Source organism: Ochotona curzoniae, unplaced genomic scaffold, assembly GCF_017591425.1.
Source record: "Ochotona curzoniae isolate NIBS_2020 unplaced genomic scaffold, NIBS_Ocur_1.0 scaffold_3835, whole genome shotgun sequence".
NCBI lineage: Eukaryota > Metazoa > Chordata > Mammalia > Lagomorpha > Ochotonidae > Ochotona > Ochotona curzoniae.
The window spans coordinates 17,897,281-17,916,322 of NW_024467114.1; the positions used below are offsets into that span (position 1 = coordinate 17,897,281).

At 41.0% G+C, this 19,042-nt stretch overlaps 1 protein-coding gene across 1 annotated transcript in view; it reads right to left on the reverse strand.

Annotated features, from left to right (window-relative positions):
• The window catches only part of RALA (RAS like proto-oncogene A), a 45,665-nt gene that overhangs the window by 11,323 nt on the left and 15,300 nt on the right, over positions 1 to 19,042 (reverse strand). Inside the window, exons 2-3 of the mRNA XM_040965127.1 lie at positions 1,917 to 2,071; positions 353 to 561 (exon numbers count right to left, since the gene is read on the reverse strand). Coding sequence (XP_040821061.1) covers positions 353 to 561; positions 1,917 to 2,030 — 323 coding nt within the window. The 5' untranslated portion in view covers positions 2,031 to 2,071. The remainder of the gene's footprint in view (positions 1 to 352; positions 562 to 1,916; positions 2,072 to 19,042) is intronic.

A 19,042-nucleotide genomic window follows, 5' to 3' on the forward strand; every position in this document is an offset into this window, starting at 1 on the left:
GATGGCTCCATTATGTGATTCAAATATTAACTATGATGGCAATAGCAGCATTTTAACTGAAAAAGAAATATTTCACTAAAATGCAGAAGGAGTTTCAGCCTGTCCTAGAGGTTGTCACAGACTCAGCCTCTTACTACAGCTCTGCAATGGAATGGCTGTAAGATTATGCAACGTATCCTGAACATCTGTGTGTGCATGCACAGTGGCTAACAACATGCACTGCTATCAGTGAACGAGTAAACACAATGAGAGACCAAGTAAAAGACCAACCAGCAAGAAGCCCTGGTTGTCCACTTGTTCTGGGGAGACTCGTGCAGTGGGTCACAGGCAGCAACCTCACTCTTGAACACACCTGAAGTCGGCTGTGGCTGCAAAGGACTCCATTTCCGTAATAGAGAAGACACAGAGGAAACCCTCCCCACTCCGGAAGTAGTTGTCTCTGATGGCAGCGTAGTCTTCCTGCCCAGCTGTATCTAAGATATCGATCTGCACTTCCTCCCCATCCAGCACTACCTTCTTCCGATAGCTGTCTGCTTTGGTGGGCTCATAGTCCTCTACAAACTACAAAAAAAGAGGAAAAACACATTCATTTTAAAGTCTTTTCACTTCCCCAAACAACTGGAAAATTTGAAACAACTGGATTTAGAAGAAGCTGACAAAACAGTACGTAGAGGTTTCAAGTACACTCAAGTACCCAGTTCCCCCAATGGTAACAATGACATGAACCTTCATTTCCATTTCAGGCAACTTTTTGGACTCCTATTTGCAAAGACAGAGCCAAATTAAATTTCCTTTATTGCCCAAACCCTTTCCTTGTTATTAACAATCAATAAGATATGGGGTGGTACAAATTCTGCAGGATTATTTTTGCCAGAGGACCACATGGCACACTTAGGTTACTTGCCGGAGATCACTTTTGGGCCAAGTTGGGCAATCTCTCTGTGGTGGTGGTTTTCTCATCTGTGAAGTGGGAATATCATGCAGGATTGTGTTCAGCAACTAAAACACCTGCCCTCTACTGGGAGGAGGAGGAGTGCAAGATATTTTTTTTTTTTACCAACACTTCAATCTTTAAGCCTTGTTAACAATCCTCTAGGGAAAGCCATATTGTTGTATATCTGATACTTTTAACTGAAGGATGTCTAGTCTGGCATAAATATGTGCACAAAAACCTGTAAGCTAAAAATGATAAATTTTAGCAATACAGCTGTTACTTGTTTAATAGTGACTATTGCCTTGCCAAATTCACAAAAATGGAAATTTTCATTTAGCTTACTAAGGAAGGCTTTATATGTTAACTTCAACTTTCAACTATATAGTACATGCACTTGTTCTACAAAATCAAGCTAAGAATCTTCAAACAAAAAATAATAAAGCTCAAGACTATTCAAAAACTAGGCACCATTTTCGGTTTTTTTTTGAGAGCAGGAAGTTTTTCAAGGCTCTCAAATTCTTGACTTTTTTTTTTAAAGGATTTATTTTTATTGCAAAGTCACATATACAGAGAGGAGGAGAGACAGAGAAGAAGATCCTCCGTCCGATGACTCACTCCCCAAGTGGCTGCAATGGCTGGAGCTGAGCCAAATCAAAGCCAGGAGCCCAGAATCTCCTCCGGGTCTCCCATGTGGGTGCAGGGTGCTGGATGGGAAGCAGGGCCATGGGGATTAGACTGGCGCTCATATGGGATCCTGGCGCATCCAAGGCAAAGACTTCAGCCACCAGGCTAACATGCCGGGCTTGAATTCTTGACTTGTTAAGCCAAGTTATATACAGGCATTCCCTCTGAATTTAAAAATGAAAAACATTATTTGCAGTTTTCAGGACTCAAGAAATCTATATGATTTAGCAGCAAGATTAGTAATCTAGAAAATACTGACAGTCCAAAGTAGCATATCCACTGGGAAACAAGCACTTACCTCATCATACATGAACTGTAGAGTGAGAGCAGATTTGCCCACACCACCACTTCCCACCATGATGACTTTGTGTAAAGCCAAGGAATTCTGACCCTTGGGCTTATTTGCAGCCATCTTGTGTTGTAGTTTCCACCAAAAGATTAAGTGAGAAGAATCTGAGGATGAAAGAAAACATTACACTCTGAATATTCTTCTATAAAAGAGATACGTTCTTAGGGTTCCAGATAACCAGTTTTCATTCTGCAGTGATTTTAAGCAGATGGCCAATGAAGCATGCTCACTTAGGGAAAGATCCCCTTATCTGAGAATAGTATGGCAATAAAACAAGCATAGTGCTCAAGTGCATTTCTTTTTAACTATTGGTTTTCAATTAGGAGCTGTGATCAAAAATGAAAATTTCTCAGGGTAATCACACACTGATAACAATAGGGTATCAGCTAGATAACATTCACACAGATTAGGAAAACAGGCTAAGGGGTCACTTTGTTTTCATATTCATCTATACAGGCAATATGTGCAGAGCTAAGGACTTTACCCAAAAACTTACCTAACTGCCCTCTGATAAAAGCAGAAATCTCATCTCGGCAACTTCGTAACAGAATTATACCCAACTACGAAAATACAGTAACACCAGTGTTTCTTGTGGTGGCTAGCCAATCTAACCTAACTACTGAGTCTACTGTACCCCTACTTTCCTCAGAACATGCCTTTGTTAAATACATTTATGTGTTCAGCATGGAAAAGATCAGGCTCCTGCAGGACCTGCAGTAATGACTGGCACTAATGGCAGCTAGTTTCCCACAGCCAAGGTATAAGACCTCAGGGGAAAAAAATAGTTGTGAAGTCACAGCAAACACCGACTGTGTGTGGAGTGTGAGCAGAAACTGTTCTCCGAGACCAGGGAGCACACCTTTCCTCGGTATCTTGGGTTTGTTTTGGTTGAAAACACAGCTTTGCTTAGCTGTGCTTCAAATCTGCTTACCCCTGTCTTGTGGGTCCCTCTCCCGGATGGGCTACATGGGGCACACACTGGTCTCCTGGGGGTCCTTAATGGCTCTCCTAGGCCTCTTAGCCTCTGTTAGGCACTTTTCTGTATTGGGCATATTTTTAGGCTATCTGGCTGATTCGTCCTAGTTTGGGAATGGCAACGTAAATGACTCTCTCTGTCCTGTGCTCTTAGCATTTGATACCTTCCCTAAATAGCCCTTTTAACAATTTGGAATTGTGTTGCAATCTGGGTGCAAGTGTCATGTCTATTTGGTTATCTCACCCTTAACATGACTACCAGTGCTAGGCAGATAATCAGCCACCCAGCGCACATGTGCTGAATGAACAGATAAAATAAATGGCTGCAGCCTGACTTGACCCTGGAAGTGTGGCAGACGAGACCAGTGGGAGGTAGCTGCTCCTACTACACAGTCTATTGCAGCAGGAGAAAACAGCTTGCTTTGGGCCTTGGAGGCATAGGATACCCAAGGGCTAGAGACTGTTTTGGATTCCACCCAGAAATCACGCCCACATGCTTATTTGTCCAGTACAGAAAAGGAGTAAGGAAGAAATCCCCACTGTCCTTCTACCCATTTAATACGACATGCTAACATAATTCCTTTGAAACTGCTTTCACCCTTCATCTAGTGTCTCTTCTGAGTACCAGGCAAATGATCATTATATCCTCCCCGCCTATCAGTGCTCAAAAACATGAAAATTATCATGTCACATATCTCAAATAAATTAAAGATCTAAGATACCAAATAAAAGCAAGTTTATGGAGTATGGTGGTGTTGGTGATCCTAAATCTGGAAATGATTTTTCTCACTATTCTCACATCATAGTACATAACCGCTATTTTATTTTTAGAACAGAAGTGCCACTAAAGCTTGATGTTACCATATCAATTAATAATCTAAGAGGGGTATGGAGTACGTGTTTTAAAGGAAAACGCTTAACAGTTCCATCAGCCTGGTTAAAATGCTTTTCCTTTCAGAACAGCTTAACATATAGTCTATGACTCACTCAGAAATGGAAAAGGCAGACTCCTGAAGACATTTTCCTAAGTTACAAAAACTCCCTAGCAACCATGAGCTGAATTCTGCACACTCTGAAGACACTATCTGGAAATGAGGCTCCTGTCAAGGAAATCCTCCTCCATGCCATTTAGCAAACTTGGCAGTGTAAACCCAATTCCCAATCCTGGGTCTGGTTACTTTGAATGATAAACAAACTAAAGCTCCTGCCTCTTTGCAACTAAGACACAAACATGTACACAAAGAAGAAAGAGTCAGTAATACCAAGTGCAATGAAAAGAAGATGGAGGTATGCGATCACCAGTAAGGGATGAAGCCACTCTTACCAGATGGTCAAGTAAGACACCCCTGAAGTGTCATTTCATCATAAAATTTATATTTTATTTACTTGAAAGGCAGACACAGTGTCTCCCATCCTCTGGTTTGCTTTCCAAATGCCTCACACATCTCTGGCTGAGACAGGAGCCCAGAACTCAGTCAGGGGTTCCAAGATGAGTGGTAGGGAGCCAATTACCTAGGCCTTTACTGCTGCCTCCCAGGGTGGACATCAGCAGGACGCTGGAAAGGAGAGTGGGGTTGGTACTCCATTCCAGAACCTGACATGGGATGTGGGCCATCCCAGCTACGTCTTAAACCTACACTAGACGCTCAGTCCTGAAGATACACCAACTGAGCCGAGAACTGAAGGTTTGGAAGGAACCTGACATCTCTGAAGGCAGTGGGAACAATAAGCACAAAGATCCTAAAAAAAGTGAAGGCTGGCAAATTCTAGGGGTCAAAGAAGGCCAGAGTGGAGGATGGCCAGTAAATAACAGGAAGTGGCACTGAGAAGCCAGTAAAGGGACAAACCACAAAAAGCCTTGAAGGCCACGGGATGGTGTTAGGATTTGATTACAACTGGGAAACCTTCCCAAAGTTTTTAAGTCAATAGTGACACAATTTTGATCTGTTTTTAGAAACTTCCCTGGCTGGCATGGCGAATGGACTAAAGTACAAGAATTCAAAGCATAGGAGGTCACCCAGTAGCCCATGTAGGATAGGATTGGCTCAGGGCCACGGCAGGATACTAGGCCCACCACAACTAGTATTTGTGTGACTACCAATGCTCAATGGAAACACTTACTGACCACTTCCTAAGCACTGTTTGGAGCACTTCGTACACAGAATTAGGTTGTCAGCACTTGTGTTGTACTAACAATAACACTTTTTAAACTTCATTTAGAGATCTGAGTCACAGCAGTTGACATGCTCAAGGCTGAGCCAGATTTCAAACTGAGGCAGCCTGGCTCTCCTAACTTGTGAGCTAGTTGGGATCCATTTTGGACTGGATAGAAGAAACCAAGAGTGATTTCTAAGTTTTTTGGGGTGTAGGTGGGGGAGGGACAGGGCACAAAGATCTGAATGTATGGTGACATTTTTTTTAAATCAATGATGGGCAGACTAGGGAGGAACAGGGCTGGGAAAGAAATCCCAAGCTCTACTTGTGTGTACGATATTCTAGTCTGGAGATGAGAGGTGAGGTTAGAAATAGATGGAGACAAAAATGTTAATACCAGTCTACTGACAGCATTTGAAGTCACAAAACTGGAAGGAGGTGTTTATCTCAGAGGTTAAGATACCAATGTATCGAATCAGATTACTCGGCCCCACTGTTCAACTTTGAAAAGTGGTATCTTAAAGAACCTATGTGATTATGGGGCAGCCTCAACTTTTCAGCCACGCTTTTTACTGTTTCATCCGGAAATTAAGTATCTGTATCATGCTCAAAATGTTATTTATGACTGCCCTGATTATTTTCTTTCTTGATTCCTTGCTCTTTTCCTCCCTGCCTCCCAGCCTACCTTATTACCTAAGGACACAGTTCTGAGTGCTGGGGCTCTGGAGTTGAATTCCAAAAGCCCAACACATTTAGTTAACAGGCACACACACTGTATTAGTTTCCTCTCAAATTCAGTAACTTATAACCAAGGAAATTCATTCTCTCACAGTCTGGGAAGCCAGAAATCCAAACAGAGGGTTAAATTACAGACAAAGTCAAGGTGTTAGCAGGGCTGGTTCCTTTTTAGAGACTGTATCATCTACACCACACCTCTGGGGCCATGATGCCTTTCTGTCTCTGTACTCAAAATCTCCCCACTTCTCTGATATGAGGACAAATGACACATTTATAGTCCACTCAACACAGAAGCTCTGCAGTGGAAAACCCTTGATTTAAACACATCTGCCAAGCCCTTTTAGCCATATACAGTAAAATTCAGAGATTTGGGGGATTAAGGACATGGAAATTTGGGGGGCTGTTAGCCAAGCTGTCATTTACAGGATGTGAGCCAACAAACACTGAACTACAAATTTACAATCTAAACTTCAGGACCTTTTAAACAAATTACCCATTTAGTCTTTCAACAGTCCCTAAGGACCATTCTATCAAGTAAGAGACCAAAGGAGCTGGCATTCAGGCACAGTGAGTAAAGCTACTGCCTGTGATGTCAACATTCATATGGCTGACTTTTCAAGTCTCAGCTGCTCCACTTTCCATCCAGCTCCCTGCTAATGTACTGGGAAAGCAGCAGATGATGGTCTAAGTGCCTGGGCCCTGCCATCTACTTGGAAAGCTCGAATGGAGTTCCAAACTCCTGGCTTGGGCCTGCCACTGTCCTCTCGGTTGTGGTCATTTAGGCAGTGAACTAGTGGATGGAAGATCGGTCTCTCCCTACCTCTCTGAAATTCTTTCCAAAAAAAATCTTAAAAAATAAAATAGATATCAAATACTCATTTATTAAGCCAAACCAAAATGACATTTCTAATTTTAAATTTATCATTATCAACTTTAGACTTCCTTAATAAAGCAGCTCATTATACAGGCTATTAGCAATACTGTCTGGTTGAAGATGTAAGATTCCTTGTTAACAAAAAAAATCAAATAAACATTTCCTTCTTCAATTTGAATAATACATTAAAAGGTTACAGTTATTAAAGTTTAGTTCCTTTTAAATAATTACAAAGCACACATACATGGAGGCAAAAATAGTGTTTTTTTCAAATGGAAAAGTATTTCATATAAGCAAGTCATATGTGCAGTAAGAATACCTGCTCAATCAAGAAACACAGGAATTTAGTGTAAAATGATTAGCAGAACTTGACTAAGAAAATAAGATTTAAAACTATTTTGAGAGATAGAGCCAAGGCTGTGGCAAGGCATGCTAAGCTACTGCCTGTGATGCTGGCATCCTCCATGAGCACTGGTTTCAGTCCTGGTTGCTCCACTTCCCATCCTCCAGTGCTTCAGTCCCTGCTGCTGAGACCTGGGCAGAGTTCCAGGCTCTTGGGTTCAGTGGGGCCATTGAGGGAGTGAACTAGTAGATGGAAGATCTCTCACTCCTTCTCTGATTCTTTCCAACAGTAAATCTTAATAATCTTAATAGTTGTAAGAAGGAATGACTTAAAACTGTCCAGGTTTATTAGCAGGCCCAGATAAAATCACAGGCATATCTTTATAATTTGCTTATAGAAAAAGCATCATAAAGACATTTAATCTTCTAAAGCAGAGAAAAAAATGCAGATTCCTTTTGGAAGGCAGCCTAAACACTGACACAGAGTTTTAACAAGGACTGAATAAAGGGAAAGTTAACTTACTGATCTAACATTTGAACATGGTACACAAATTCTAAATAAAATGACAGTGGAATCTAGTATACTGCAAGACAAAACAAACTTCAGATACACTCTTTGAATTAACAATATGTCCTATCACATCTTCTGCTCTCTATCCTGTTGACTCATTCTTCTAAGCCTCTTCAGGACTGGGGCAAGAACAGTCTGCCTTGCAGCCTCACAGGTAAGATGGCTGGGGGGGCGCTCTCCACCCAGCCTCATCCATTAGTGCCATCTGCTGTCTGTCTTCTGGAACCTGGAAAGTCTCCCCTCTGCCGATGGTCACTCCATCTGTTCCCACTCTCTATGCAATTATGGATCTACACATTTCTGTCTGTGAATTCTTTTCCTTGTCATCTCACAGGGAGTTGGGCACAAGAGGAGAGACAGACACATGAACTGAAGCCTAAGCCTACTATAAAACTGAGCTCCAAATCATCAATTGAATTGGCACCCCTCAAATATTTCAAATTTAAAAATCATGAAAAATCCCAGCCATCTTATTAAAATAAGTGCGTGTTTCAAATAATATTATTGTCCAGTTCTAATTTTAAGAATAAATTAATCTCTTAATATAGATGACCAAAAAATTATAAAGACAACAATAATAGTTTAATATTTAAGAATGCTGTAAAAATACAATGACATGAATGGCTCCATGAGAACATTCGATCAATGCAAGAGAAAAGAAAAACATTAGATAAAATTCAGTACTCCTTTGCAAGAAAAATTGAGTTAAACACCAGAGGTAGCCCCTTGTAAGCATATGTATATCCAAGTATGTACACATTTCTAATTAAATGCATCACAATTATGAAAGGCAGTTTCATGTAGAAGCCACACTACACTTTTGTGTATATGCCACTAAAGCAGGGCAGAGGCCAGGTCAGTTTGTCCAATCCGTCTCTCACAGGGGTTGCAGGGACCCAACTACTTGAGCCAAGTATTTGGAGGAGCAAACAGAATCAGAAACACAGCTCTGAGTCAAAGCCAGGCAACTCTAACATGAGATCAGATGCCCCAAGCTTTGCTACTCTCCCAACTGTTCACCTTGACACTTCATTTTTAAAGGAAGCAAATTACATTATGACAGTAAGAGGCAGAAATTAGTTTAGAACTCTCCTTTCAATGAAGTAAACAGTCTTATCTGGATCCCACTCATCCAGAATTTCCAAAGCAATGGTTAAAAAGAGCAAGACATGCAAATTGCATTACAGAGGGTAACTCCCTCCACTTTCTCTTGGCTATGTTAAACTATGAGTCATGTAAATCTGCTATGATGTGAGTCATTAAGGTAGGTTAACAACGGACTTTGATCTGTTTACTACCCTTACTACCTTTTCATGAAGAGGCAAAAGTGTATAGAAGTATTTCAAAATCCTACATTTCAACTTTATGAAAGAATGAAGTTATAAATTATGAAAACAAAAAGACTCAGATATCATGAAAACACCTCACAGTATCTAGGTTGCAAATTCCAAGGCAGAATACTGATAAATCAACTTGTAACTTGATTATACTTTGAATTTTGAAGTGAAGTGATTGTAACTTATGGAACTTCAGTTCATCACCACACAAGTGACTGTATCAAAAACGACTAGGTGTGTGTGAGCACTGCTACAACAAAGCAGAGGATTTTCTTACAGGTGTTTTTAATCAGGGACCTGCAACAGAATCATCTGGGCAGTGTTTTTCAAAATGTATTATCCCAGGGCCCGGCGCGGTGGCGCAAGTGGTTAAAGGTCCTCGCCTTGCACCCCCGGGATCCCATATGGGCGCCGGTTCTAATCCCGGCAGCCCCGCTTCCCTTCCAGCTCCCTGCTTGTGGCCTGGGAAAGCAGTTGAGGACGGCCCAAAGCTTTGGGAACCTGCACCCGCGTGGGAGACCCGGAAGAGGCTCCTGGCTTCGGATCGGCATAGTATCGGCCCGTTGCGCTCACTTGGGGAGTGAATCATTGGACGGAAGATCTTCCTCTCTGTCTCTCCTCTCTGTATATCCGCCTTTCCAATGAAAAAATAATAAAAATAAATCTTTAAAAAAAAAATGTATTATCCCAGCACCTATCCCTGGAAATCCTGAATTCACAATTATCCATAAATTTAAAACTTAAGAAACTAAAACATAAGATTTTTTCTTTCATCTACAAAAACAGCAATTTTCCATGGTTGACCTAATAAATAAAGTGGCCAGAGAACAAAAACAGCTTAAACAAACCAAAACAGAACAGAACAAAAAACCCAGCTAATATTTTACTGAATATGCTATGCCAGGCACTTTATTAAGCTGTTGAAAGTTCTGAAAATACCAGGCAGGAAGTAGGCAAAATCATACCTAAACTCTGTATGGTGAGAGCGACGGAGATTCAACTGAGAAACGGCAGGAGCCAAAGATGCCACACGCAAATAGCTGCTCGGACAGAAGTGACTGGAGTTCTAACTGGATGGAGGTGGTGACAGAAGCAAGCAGAGAGCAGTAAATCACGGTGAGCTCTGTGCTTAGAACTCGTTTGTGTGTGGTCCAGGAACAGACAACCCCCTACAGTGATTCCCAACACTTGTAACATGAACAGTGTGAAGAGTCTCCTCCAGTTTTTCCAGCTTTTGGAAGGCTCTGTACAGAATGCATGCCACATTACTCTAGGTCAGAAAGAGACCTGAGGGAATGCAGAAGAAGGAAAGGGTGCCTTCCCTGTAATGTTGTGTACTGGATACAGTCCAGCTCACCAATAGTGGCAACACACGATGGGCAGCAGACTTATCCATCCATAAGTAAACAAGTCATTTAAATTTTTTAAAATGACTTATTTATTTTTATTGAAAAAAATAGAGAGAGAAGAAGAGACAGAAAGACCTTCCATCCACTGGTTCATTCCTCAATTGGCCACAATTGCCAGAGCTGAGCCCAGCTGAAGCCAGGAGACAGGAACTTCCAAAGAGTCTCTCATGTAGGTGCAAGGTCCCAACCGCTTTCCTAGGACACAGGCAGGGATCTGAAAGCGAAGTGGAGCAGCTAGGACACGAACTGTTACTATTACAGGCTTTACCAACAGAGAGAAAAAACTGATGATCAAACAGGCATGTTTAGAAGAACCAAACCCCATAGAACATGGATGTTTCGGGGAGACATCCTTCAAGAGAATAATCTTTCAGTGTGATCTAATGTTCTTCATTCTACCACGCCATCTGATTTAAACAGCTGCTTTTTTTTTAAGACTTATTTCTTTTTATTGGAAAGGTCAGGAGATTTTTCCAGGTCTCCTACGTGGGTTCAGGGTCCCAAGGCTTTGGACCATTCTCTACTGCTTTCCCAGGCCACTAGCAGAGAGCTGGATAAGATGTGAAGCAGCCGGGAGACGAACTGGGATCCATATGGGATTCTGACACTTGCAAGGTGAGAATTTAGCTGTTGAGCCATTGCACCGAGCCTAGCTGCTTTCATTTTCAACTACAAGTTTCACTGCAAGATTTTTCAAGTACACATAAAATGAGCCTGAAGAATCACAGAAGGACTCCTTAAAATAGTCCAATCTCTCAATTTTTCATGAAGAAAAAGGGCTTGTGAAGAAGTAAATCACTTACAAGAAACTCCTGAGTTCTGGCACAGTAAAACCTGGGACTTAGCCAAGATAGCATCCAGGAGGTCCCGTATAGATCTATGCCTCAGCGGCCAGATGTGCAAACACTTCAAGATGATTTCTAAAGCAATTCTCTCTCACTTGAATCTTTCACACTCTCCACCAATCCACCATGTTGGAGCACTGAGTTTAACTCATTAAGCTCAAGTTTAACTACCTTCTTGCAGGGCTGGCTGCTAGGTGACCCTTTGGTTTCATGTTATGCCAGTTGTTCAAAACCATGGCCCTAGCTGCATGGTGACAGGTGCTATATGAAGACAAAGAGATTTGTTACAATAGATTTCTTTAACAATGAAGTTTTGCTATATAATTGGGAGCCCACTTTTTTTTTTTTCCTTTCTGAGTTCTTGCTGCTGTCATGAAATCATAACTAATCCCTAATTAGTGAGCCTTGGAAGAAAGAAAAATAATAAAGCTCTTACATGCTATTTTATAAGAGTGCAAAATGAGAAATACCAAGCATGAGTAGATGAGGCCTACGTTTGCTGAATTCCAGGAGACAAATTCTCAGACCTAAGTGTAAGTGTCATTCTCATAAATCCAAGAAATACTTTCAAGTAAGAACATTCAGCTTATTCTGAAATTTGAATTGCTAGTTATATTTCAGTGGCATTATGAAACAATAACTTACCAAGCATGGGGATACATTTAAAATAGTAGAATAAGGGTTTTGACTCTATGATTTCACAAAAATTATATACTAAAATGTCTTAGTAACAATGGCTGCTTTTTAACGTAAACTCAACCCTGTTACTATAAAAAGTGAAATTAATTCCACAGAGGTTGCTTAAAATTTTCCAGAGCCAGGGCCAGCCTGGTAGCCTAGCAGCTGGAATCCTTGCCTTGCATGCACCGGGATTCCATAAGGGCACTGGTTCTAATCCCAGCAGCCCCTCTTCCCATCCAGCTCCCTGCTTGTAGCCTAGGAAAGCAGTCGAGGACGCCCAAAGCTTGGGACCCTGCATCTGTAGCTCTTGGCCCCTGGGTTTGAATCAACACAGCTCCAGCTATTGTGGCCACTTGGAAAATGACTCAATGGATGGAAGATCTTCCTCTCTGTCTCTCCTGCTGTGTATCTGACTTTCCAATAAAAATAAATCTTTAAAAAAATGTTTTTTTTCCAGAACCTCCAAACTGCTCCTAGCTTAAACTATCCCTTACTACTAAAATATCCCTTGCTACTCTTTCTACATGGTCTGCCCTCACTCACTTCCTCGTTCACTCTTTATCCCCGAAGCCTCACATACCTTGATCATGATGCATGCTGCAATTTTTTACTAATGAAATACTTGTGGAGAAATTGGGGAAGTTTAGGTGGTAAAAAGCCAAGAGAATTTATAAATAATCAAGCAATGGTATTAAGGAAAGGTAACAAACTGGGTAGGAAATGGAATGACATGGCCTGAATACAGAAAAAGAAGGTGTATTTGAAATGAGTTTACAATCGTCATGATCTTTCCTAAATGCCACATTAAGATGTGCATACCACATTTTACAGAATACTTATTTATTTATATTTGAAAGACAGATTTTACAGAGAGAAAACAATAGACAGAGAGGTCTTCTATCTGCTGATTCACTCCCTAAGTGGTGGCAACAACCAGAGCTGAGCTGATCTGAAGCCAGGAGCCAGGAGTCAGGAGCTTCTTCCAGATTTCCTGCATGGATTCAGAGGCCCAAGGATTTGAGGCACCTTCTACTGGTTCTCCAGGCCATAAGCAGGGAATGGGGTCAGAAGTAGAGTAGCCAGGACACAAACTGATGCCCATTTCAGATGATGGTGCCACAGGCAGACGATCAGCATGCTACATCACTATGCCCCAAAAACAATAAAAAGAAATAAGCTTTTGGGGCATAGTGATGTATCCATACCATGCCCCAAAAGCTTATTTCTTTTTATTGCTTAGCATTCCACGGTATGGATATAATTACTCATTTCTCCATTTATCCACTGATGGACATTTTGGCAGTTTACACTTCACAGTATTTGTAGACAGAGGTGTGTAAGACAAAACAGTGGAGAACCTTTTTAAACAATGATGCTGTGTGGAAAGAATGGTATTACCCACTTTCCTGTAGCCCCTGACCCCTTGTATCCTAATCAACTAAGTAAGATTATTTAAGAAACAATAATAATAAAATAAAAAACCCCAATGATGCTGGAATAGATACCCACATGCAAAAACAAAAAACAAAACTTGGGTCTATTTCTTCTTGTACCAGAGAACAATGAACTCAAAATGGACAGCTCCTAAATGTGATACCTACAACTGCAAACTTCTTGGGCAAAACACAGAGACAGGCATGTGACTTTAGATTAAGTAACAATTTCTAATATTAAAAGCAAAATTCAGCAAAGACCAAACTAACAGACTGCTGTTACACGAAAATTTCAAACTTTAAAAGACAGTTGAGGAACTAAAAGAATAAGCCACAGATTGAGAAAATACATTTCAGAATTTAAAACTAATATTACTGAGGAAAAGACAAAAGACACAGATTTTTGGTTAATAAGATCTTTATTATTACTGTCAAAGTGAAATAAACTGCCTGTAAGCTCTCATCAAAGAATTTAAAGAAAAAAGAAAGGTTGGAAACAGAGCTAAATTCCTTCTTATTCTCTAAACGCGCAAGCCAAGTATTTTAAGCTGACCAATTTAACACATATTTGATGTTACAGTGGTCATTAGTTCTAGGTCCATAAACTCAATGAAAAATGTTTTCAAACATTTTTGTCTGTGTATACAAATGAAAATAAATGTGTTTAAACAGAGTCCCATTCCTTGTTTTCTCACTGCTCTCCAGCCTGAGCGGATTTTTGGTAGTTCCAGAACATTCTGGATATAACTTCTATCAGAGCTTTTCAGTACATTACTTATTAGATACATTTCTACAGCTGAGAGCTGCCTCAGTTCTGCAACCCTAGCATCTAATACAGTATCTACAAATCACAAGAACAGACATTCATTTCAAAGAGAACTGAAATCTAGAAAATGACATTAGAGAACAGTCAGTATTGCTAAAATTCCAAGACACCTCCTCAGAGGAACAGGAACTAGACTTCAGAATCGGTGACTGCAGGGAAAGACAAGGCAGGGGGAGCCAACAAAGCAGGCACGTCAGACTGCTCCTGCACCTGCTGCTGCCATGCTGTCTGACCCGAATTACAACATGCCAGGCACGAAGCACAGATTGCACTCTGAAGTTAAATTAGCTTTTATGAGATGAATATCTGATACAATCCTTGGGTGGAGGGGGGGAAACAGAAAGTTGTCATAGATAATTCTGTTGAGTTGGTTTTTCTTAATGCAGTTTTCTCAGTAAATCAATACAACTGCAACAATTTTACACCTGACTACAAAGGAAATCAATCTTCTGATAACAGACATATATTCAAGTCACTAAACAACAGGCGATAATTTCTACAAAGATTTTCTTGCAGGCATTAACAGGTTTTGGAGTTGGAGGGGACACTAGAATTGCAATAGCTCATGTACAGTAAAACAAGCTAAAGGGACAGATATTTGTAGCGAGAGGATTATTTCTGCAAATTAGCAGATGATATGAATATCCCAGCCCTCCTACAGAGCTCAAGTAAAAACCCAGACCTTCAACATGAAAGCCAGGAGCTCCGGCCAGGACCTACCTCTTCTACCTACACTTAATTGTCTTTACTGAACTTCATATGAGCATTATTAGTAAGGATTAGGATTGGGGCAGGAAAATGGCTATGAGGATTATGGCTGTGTATAAATAATTGATGACAAAAATATATACTATTACATTTGTAATAAATCAAGATTATAAAGAGGCATACAACAGAATCATAAGTGATTAAAAAAGACATTAAATAATGAGTGACAGTGAAAAGTGCTTTAAAAAATGTGAAAGCAGCAAATAACAATTACATAGGAACTTTAGTTTTAACAGTTATGACTAAGTACAAATGAGGAAAACTACAGGACAAAGTAAAATTTCAGTAAGAATTTGAATAGGGAAAACTTTTTAAAAGTTATTTTTCAGGACTTTTTGCTTATCTGTATTTCACTTTTGTATTATGAGTTACTGCTGTAATCTGGAAAAAAAAGAAAAACAAATATTGGGCCTGGCCAGATAGCCTAGTGGCTAAATCCTCGCTTTGCAACTGCCAGGATCCCATACAGGCACCACCTGGTGTCCTGGTTGTTCCATTTCACATCCAGCTCCTTGCTTGTGGCCTGGGAAAGCAGTGGAGGGTGATCCAAAGGCTTGGGAGCCTGCACCTGTGTGGGAAACCCAGAGGAAGAAGTTCCTGACTCCTGGCTTTAGGTTGGCTCAGCTCTGGCTGTTGCAGCCACTTGGGGAGTGAACCAGTAAACAGAAGATCTCTCTCTCTCCGTCTTTCCTTATCTCCGTATTACAATCTGTCTTTCAAAAAAAAAAATTGAAAAAGAAAAATACTTGGAAGTGTGGTTGGAAGGACCATGTTGTTGCTTAGCAGGTGAAGTACCACCTACAATGTTGGCATCCAACATGGGTGCTGGTTAGTGTCCTGGTTGCTCCAGTTTCCTGCTAATGGTCTGGGAAAAAGGTGGAGATGGCCTGGGTGCTTGGGCCCCTGTTACCAATCTGGGAAATCTGGAAGCTCCTAGCTCCTTGTTTCAGCCTGGCTCAGCCCCAGCCCTGAGGATATTTGAGGACCGAACAACTGGATGGAAGATCTCCCCTCTTGTGTTTCTCTCTGTAATTCTTTCCAAAAAACAAACAAACAAACAACAGCAACAAACCAAAAAACCAGTGTGGCTGGGCTCTAATAGTTAAAATGACAAAATAGATACTCTGGATGATTATGAAAACACCTTTTCAGGACCAAGCTGGAAGTACACAGCACAGTACAGAGCCTCTGCATACTCAAGAAAGGCAGTGTGGTAGCCGGCCTCTAAGACAGCTCCCTATGAGCTCACCGCCTGGCTGTCATAGCCTGATGAAGGCAAGTTACTTGCAGGATGAGGCTATAAAACACCCAAGTGCTGTCCTAGGCAGTCTCTCTCATGATTTTCTACAGGCAAACTGTGCTGTGAGTGGTCCTACAGAGACCCATGTGGCAAGAAATTGAAGTCTCATGCCAGCAACTATGTGAGAGAGCTGGCACCAGGATCTCCAGCCCTCAAACCATAGGACAGCCACCTTGGCTGACATCTTGGCTACAGCCTCACGACACTCCGGAGAGCTTACAGCTAAGCTGCTTCCTGATTCCCATCTCTCAACAACAGTGAGATCATTCCTGGCTGTTGTTTAAAGGAAGTGAAATGGGCATAATTTATAACAGCAACAGATAACCAAACAGTCAGCTCACACTTTTGGAGAACAAGGCATTTTCCAAAAAACGGAAAACCACCTAAGCTGCAAGTCAGATCACTGTACTCTCCCAGTTCTGACATGGTTTGACCATATCAGAAAAGATGTTTGAATGCGTCCTTTAAAATGTTCAGTTCCCTCCTTTTGTCTTCTATTTCCCTCTCCCGGCCAGGTTTAATCTTGTCTTCTCTCTAGTTAAGTACAGGATCAGCAAACTCTAATTATTTTATTTTAGGTGTTCCTGCAGCATCTCTTCAACTCTGCTGCTGTAGTTTGAAAGCAACCAGAGTTAACTAAATCAATGAGTGGGATTGCATTCCAATAAAACTTTATTTTAAAAACAGGCAGCAGACTGGATCTGGTTCCATAGTTACAGAATTTGCCACTTCCTGTTATAAAGGGAATTTACCAATAGCCTTGTAAATCCAATGTTTCCCTCATGCAAGAGATTACACACCTGCTAGGTAACCCAACAGAGACTGCTTCAAAAATCTTCCCTCCTTCAAGCAGTCATTTGTCTCTCTCAACGGGATCCAAGCATGTTTTTCCTCCAGTCCTAATAACAAAATCTTTCACTTTTACTTCCACTTCTCAAAACTCACTGCCTCCCAAGGCTAGGCTTTTGTTAAGGTCACCAACAGCCTCTACTCTGTCACAGTCAACTGCCAATTTTCAATGTTACAGCACTTCGCTTATGGTGACCCAGATCATCCCTCCCTCCTTCTTAAACACACTTATGAGTTCCAGGACACCACAATCACCTGGTTCTCCACAAGTTTCTGTGGCTACTCCTTTTTCACTCTAAATGTTGGCAGAACTCACAGGTCAGCTTCGGTCTTCTTTCCATATGAAATCCTTTCATGATCTCACTCAGTGTCTTAGGCTATTTGTGTTGCTACATCAAAATGCCAAAGAATGAGAATTTACTTTCCACAGTTCTGGGCATTAGAAAGTGCCACAGGTTTAGGGATGAATGTCCTGGTTCTCACATAGGGAACAGCTGAAGTAGTCTAGCTAGTTCCCTCCAGCCCTTCAATAAAGTGGCTCTGCCCTATGACCAAATCACCTCATAAGCACTCTCACCTCTTTGGAGTGTTGCATTGTGGTGTCAGCATCAATTTTAGAAGACACACAAACATTTGGATCACAGCACTCATATACATCCAAATGGAGATGACTTCCACATTTCAATTTTTTCTGATCATTGGATTCACATTCAATTCCTTACTTAACATTTAGGACTGGTATCTAACAGGAATCAGTAACTGTCTAAACTCAGTTTTTAATTTGATCTACCCCAAACTGCTCCCTCTTTGCTTTTCTTATATCAGTACAGGGCAAGCTCATTTTTAAGTTACTTGGGCCAAAGGCCTTAGTCACAGCCCACATCTGATCTGTTGGTTAACTTTTCAGTTCTACCCTCAAACCCTGAGAAGACTTTGTTTTCATTCACAAGAGAAGCCTCACAATGGTCCATGAGGTCCTAAATGTTGCCGTTACATCCATCAGACAAATAGATAACTCCACTGAGTCGTTTAGGATGACCCTCAAAGAACATAAGACCCACAAGGACAAGATTTTGTCTAATTTGTTACTAGAATGGATTCGGGTTGTTCTGCTTAGTAGTCTGTAAGGAATTGTTTTCTGCCACATATGAGTTTGTAGAAACCACAGCTTCTGTAAAATAAGAGAGAGCTGTAACATAAGAGGTCTGAACACAGCACCTGATCCCTTTAAAATATATACAAAATTCTAAATTTTGGATATGACTCCAGAGTCTGCCTTTGAAGATGTGCTGACAGGGAAGTAGAAGTCTGACTTCCTGGAAAAACATTTCATGCTATATGAAGTGTCATACTAGATGGTAAGCTGGTAAAGCAGAAGTGAAACAGTTATCCAAGGACTTAAAATATCCAAGGACTCATTTTAGATGCTTTAACAAACTGTCTCTACAATTTCCATAATATCAGCAAGTAGCCAGGAATTTTCAGCTGAGTTATGTAGCACTGATTGTCTCAGTAGATCTAAGATGCTACAACAAAACAACAGCCTGGGTAGTTCAGAAGCCACACAGTTCTGAAGCACGGGAAGTCCAAGAGCGAGGCCACAGACTGGTGTCTGGTGAGAGCTTACGTCTTCACAGCGGTTTACAAGGCGGAGTGCTGGGGATTTCCCCTGGTTTACCTTTAACAACAGCACAGACTCCATTAATGAGGGCTTTGTTCTCACGATCTAATGTTTGCCAAAGCTCCCATCCCCTAATACCTTGGGAGATGCAATTCTGACACAAATTTTAGTGGGATCAGGTCATTCAGTCCTGTATACACATCATAAGGCACACAGTTTTTGTTTGAGCTGAGATTCAAATACACAGATATGAAAACTGCAAATTGACATTATTTCTAATACTACTATATCTCACATATTAGTAATAGGATACATAAAATATTTAGAATAGGCACAGATACTGAAGAAAGCT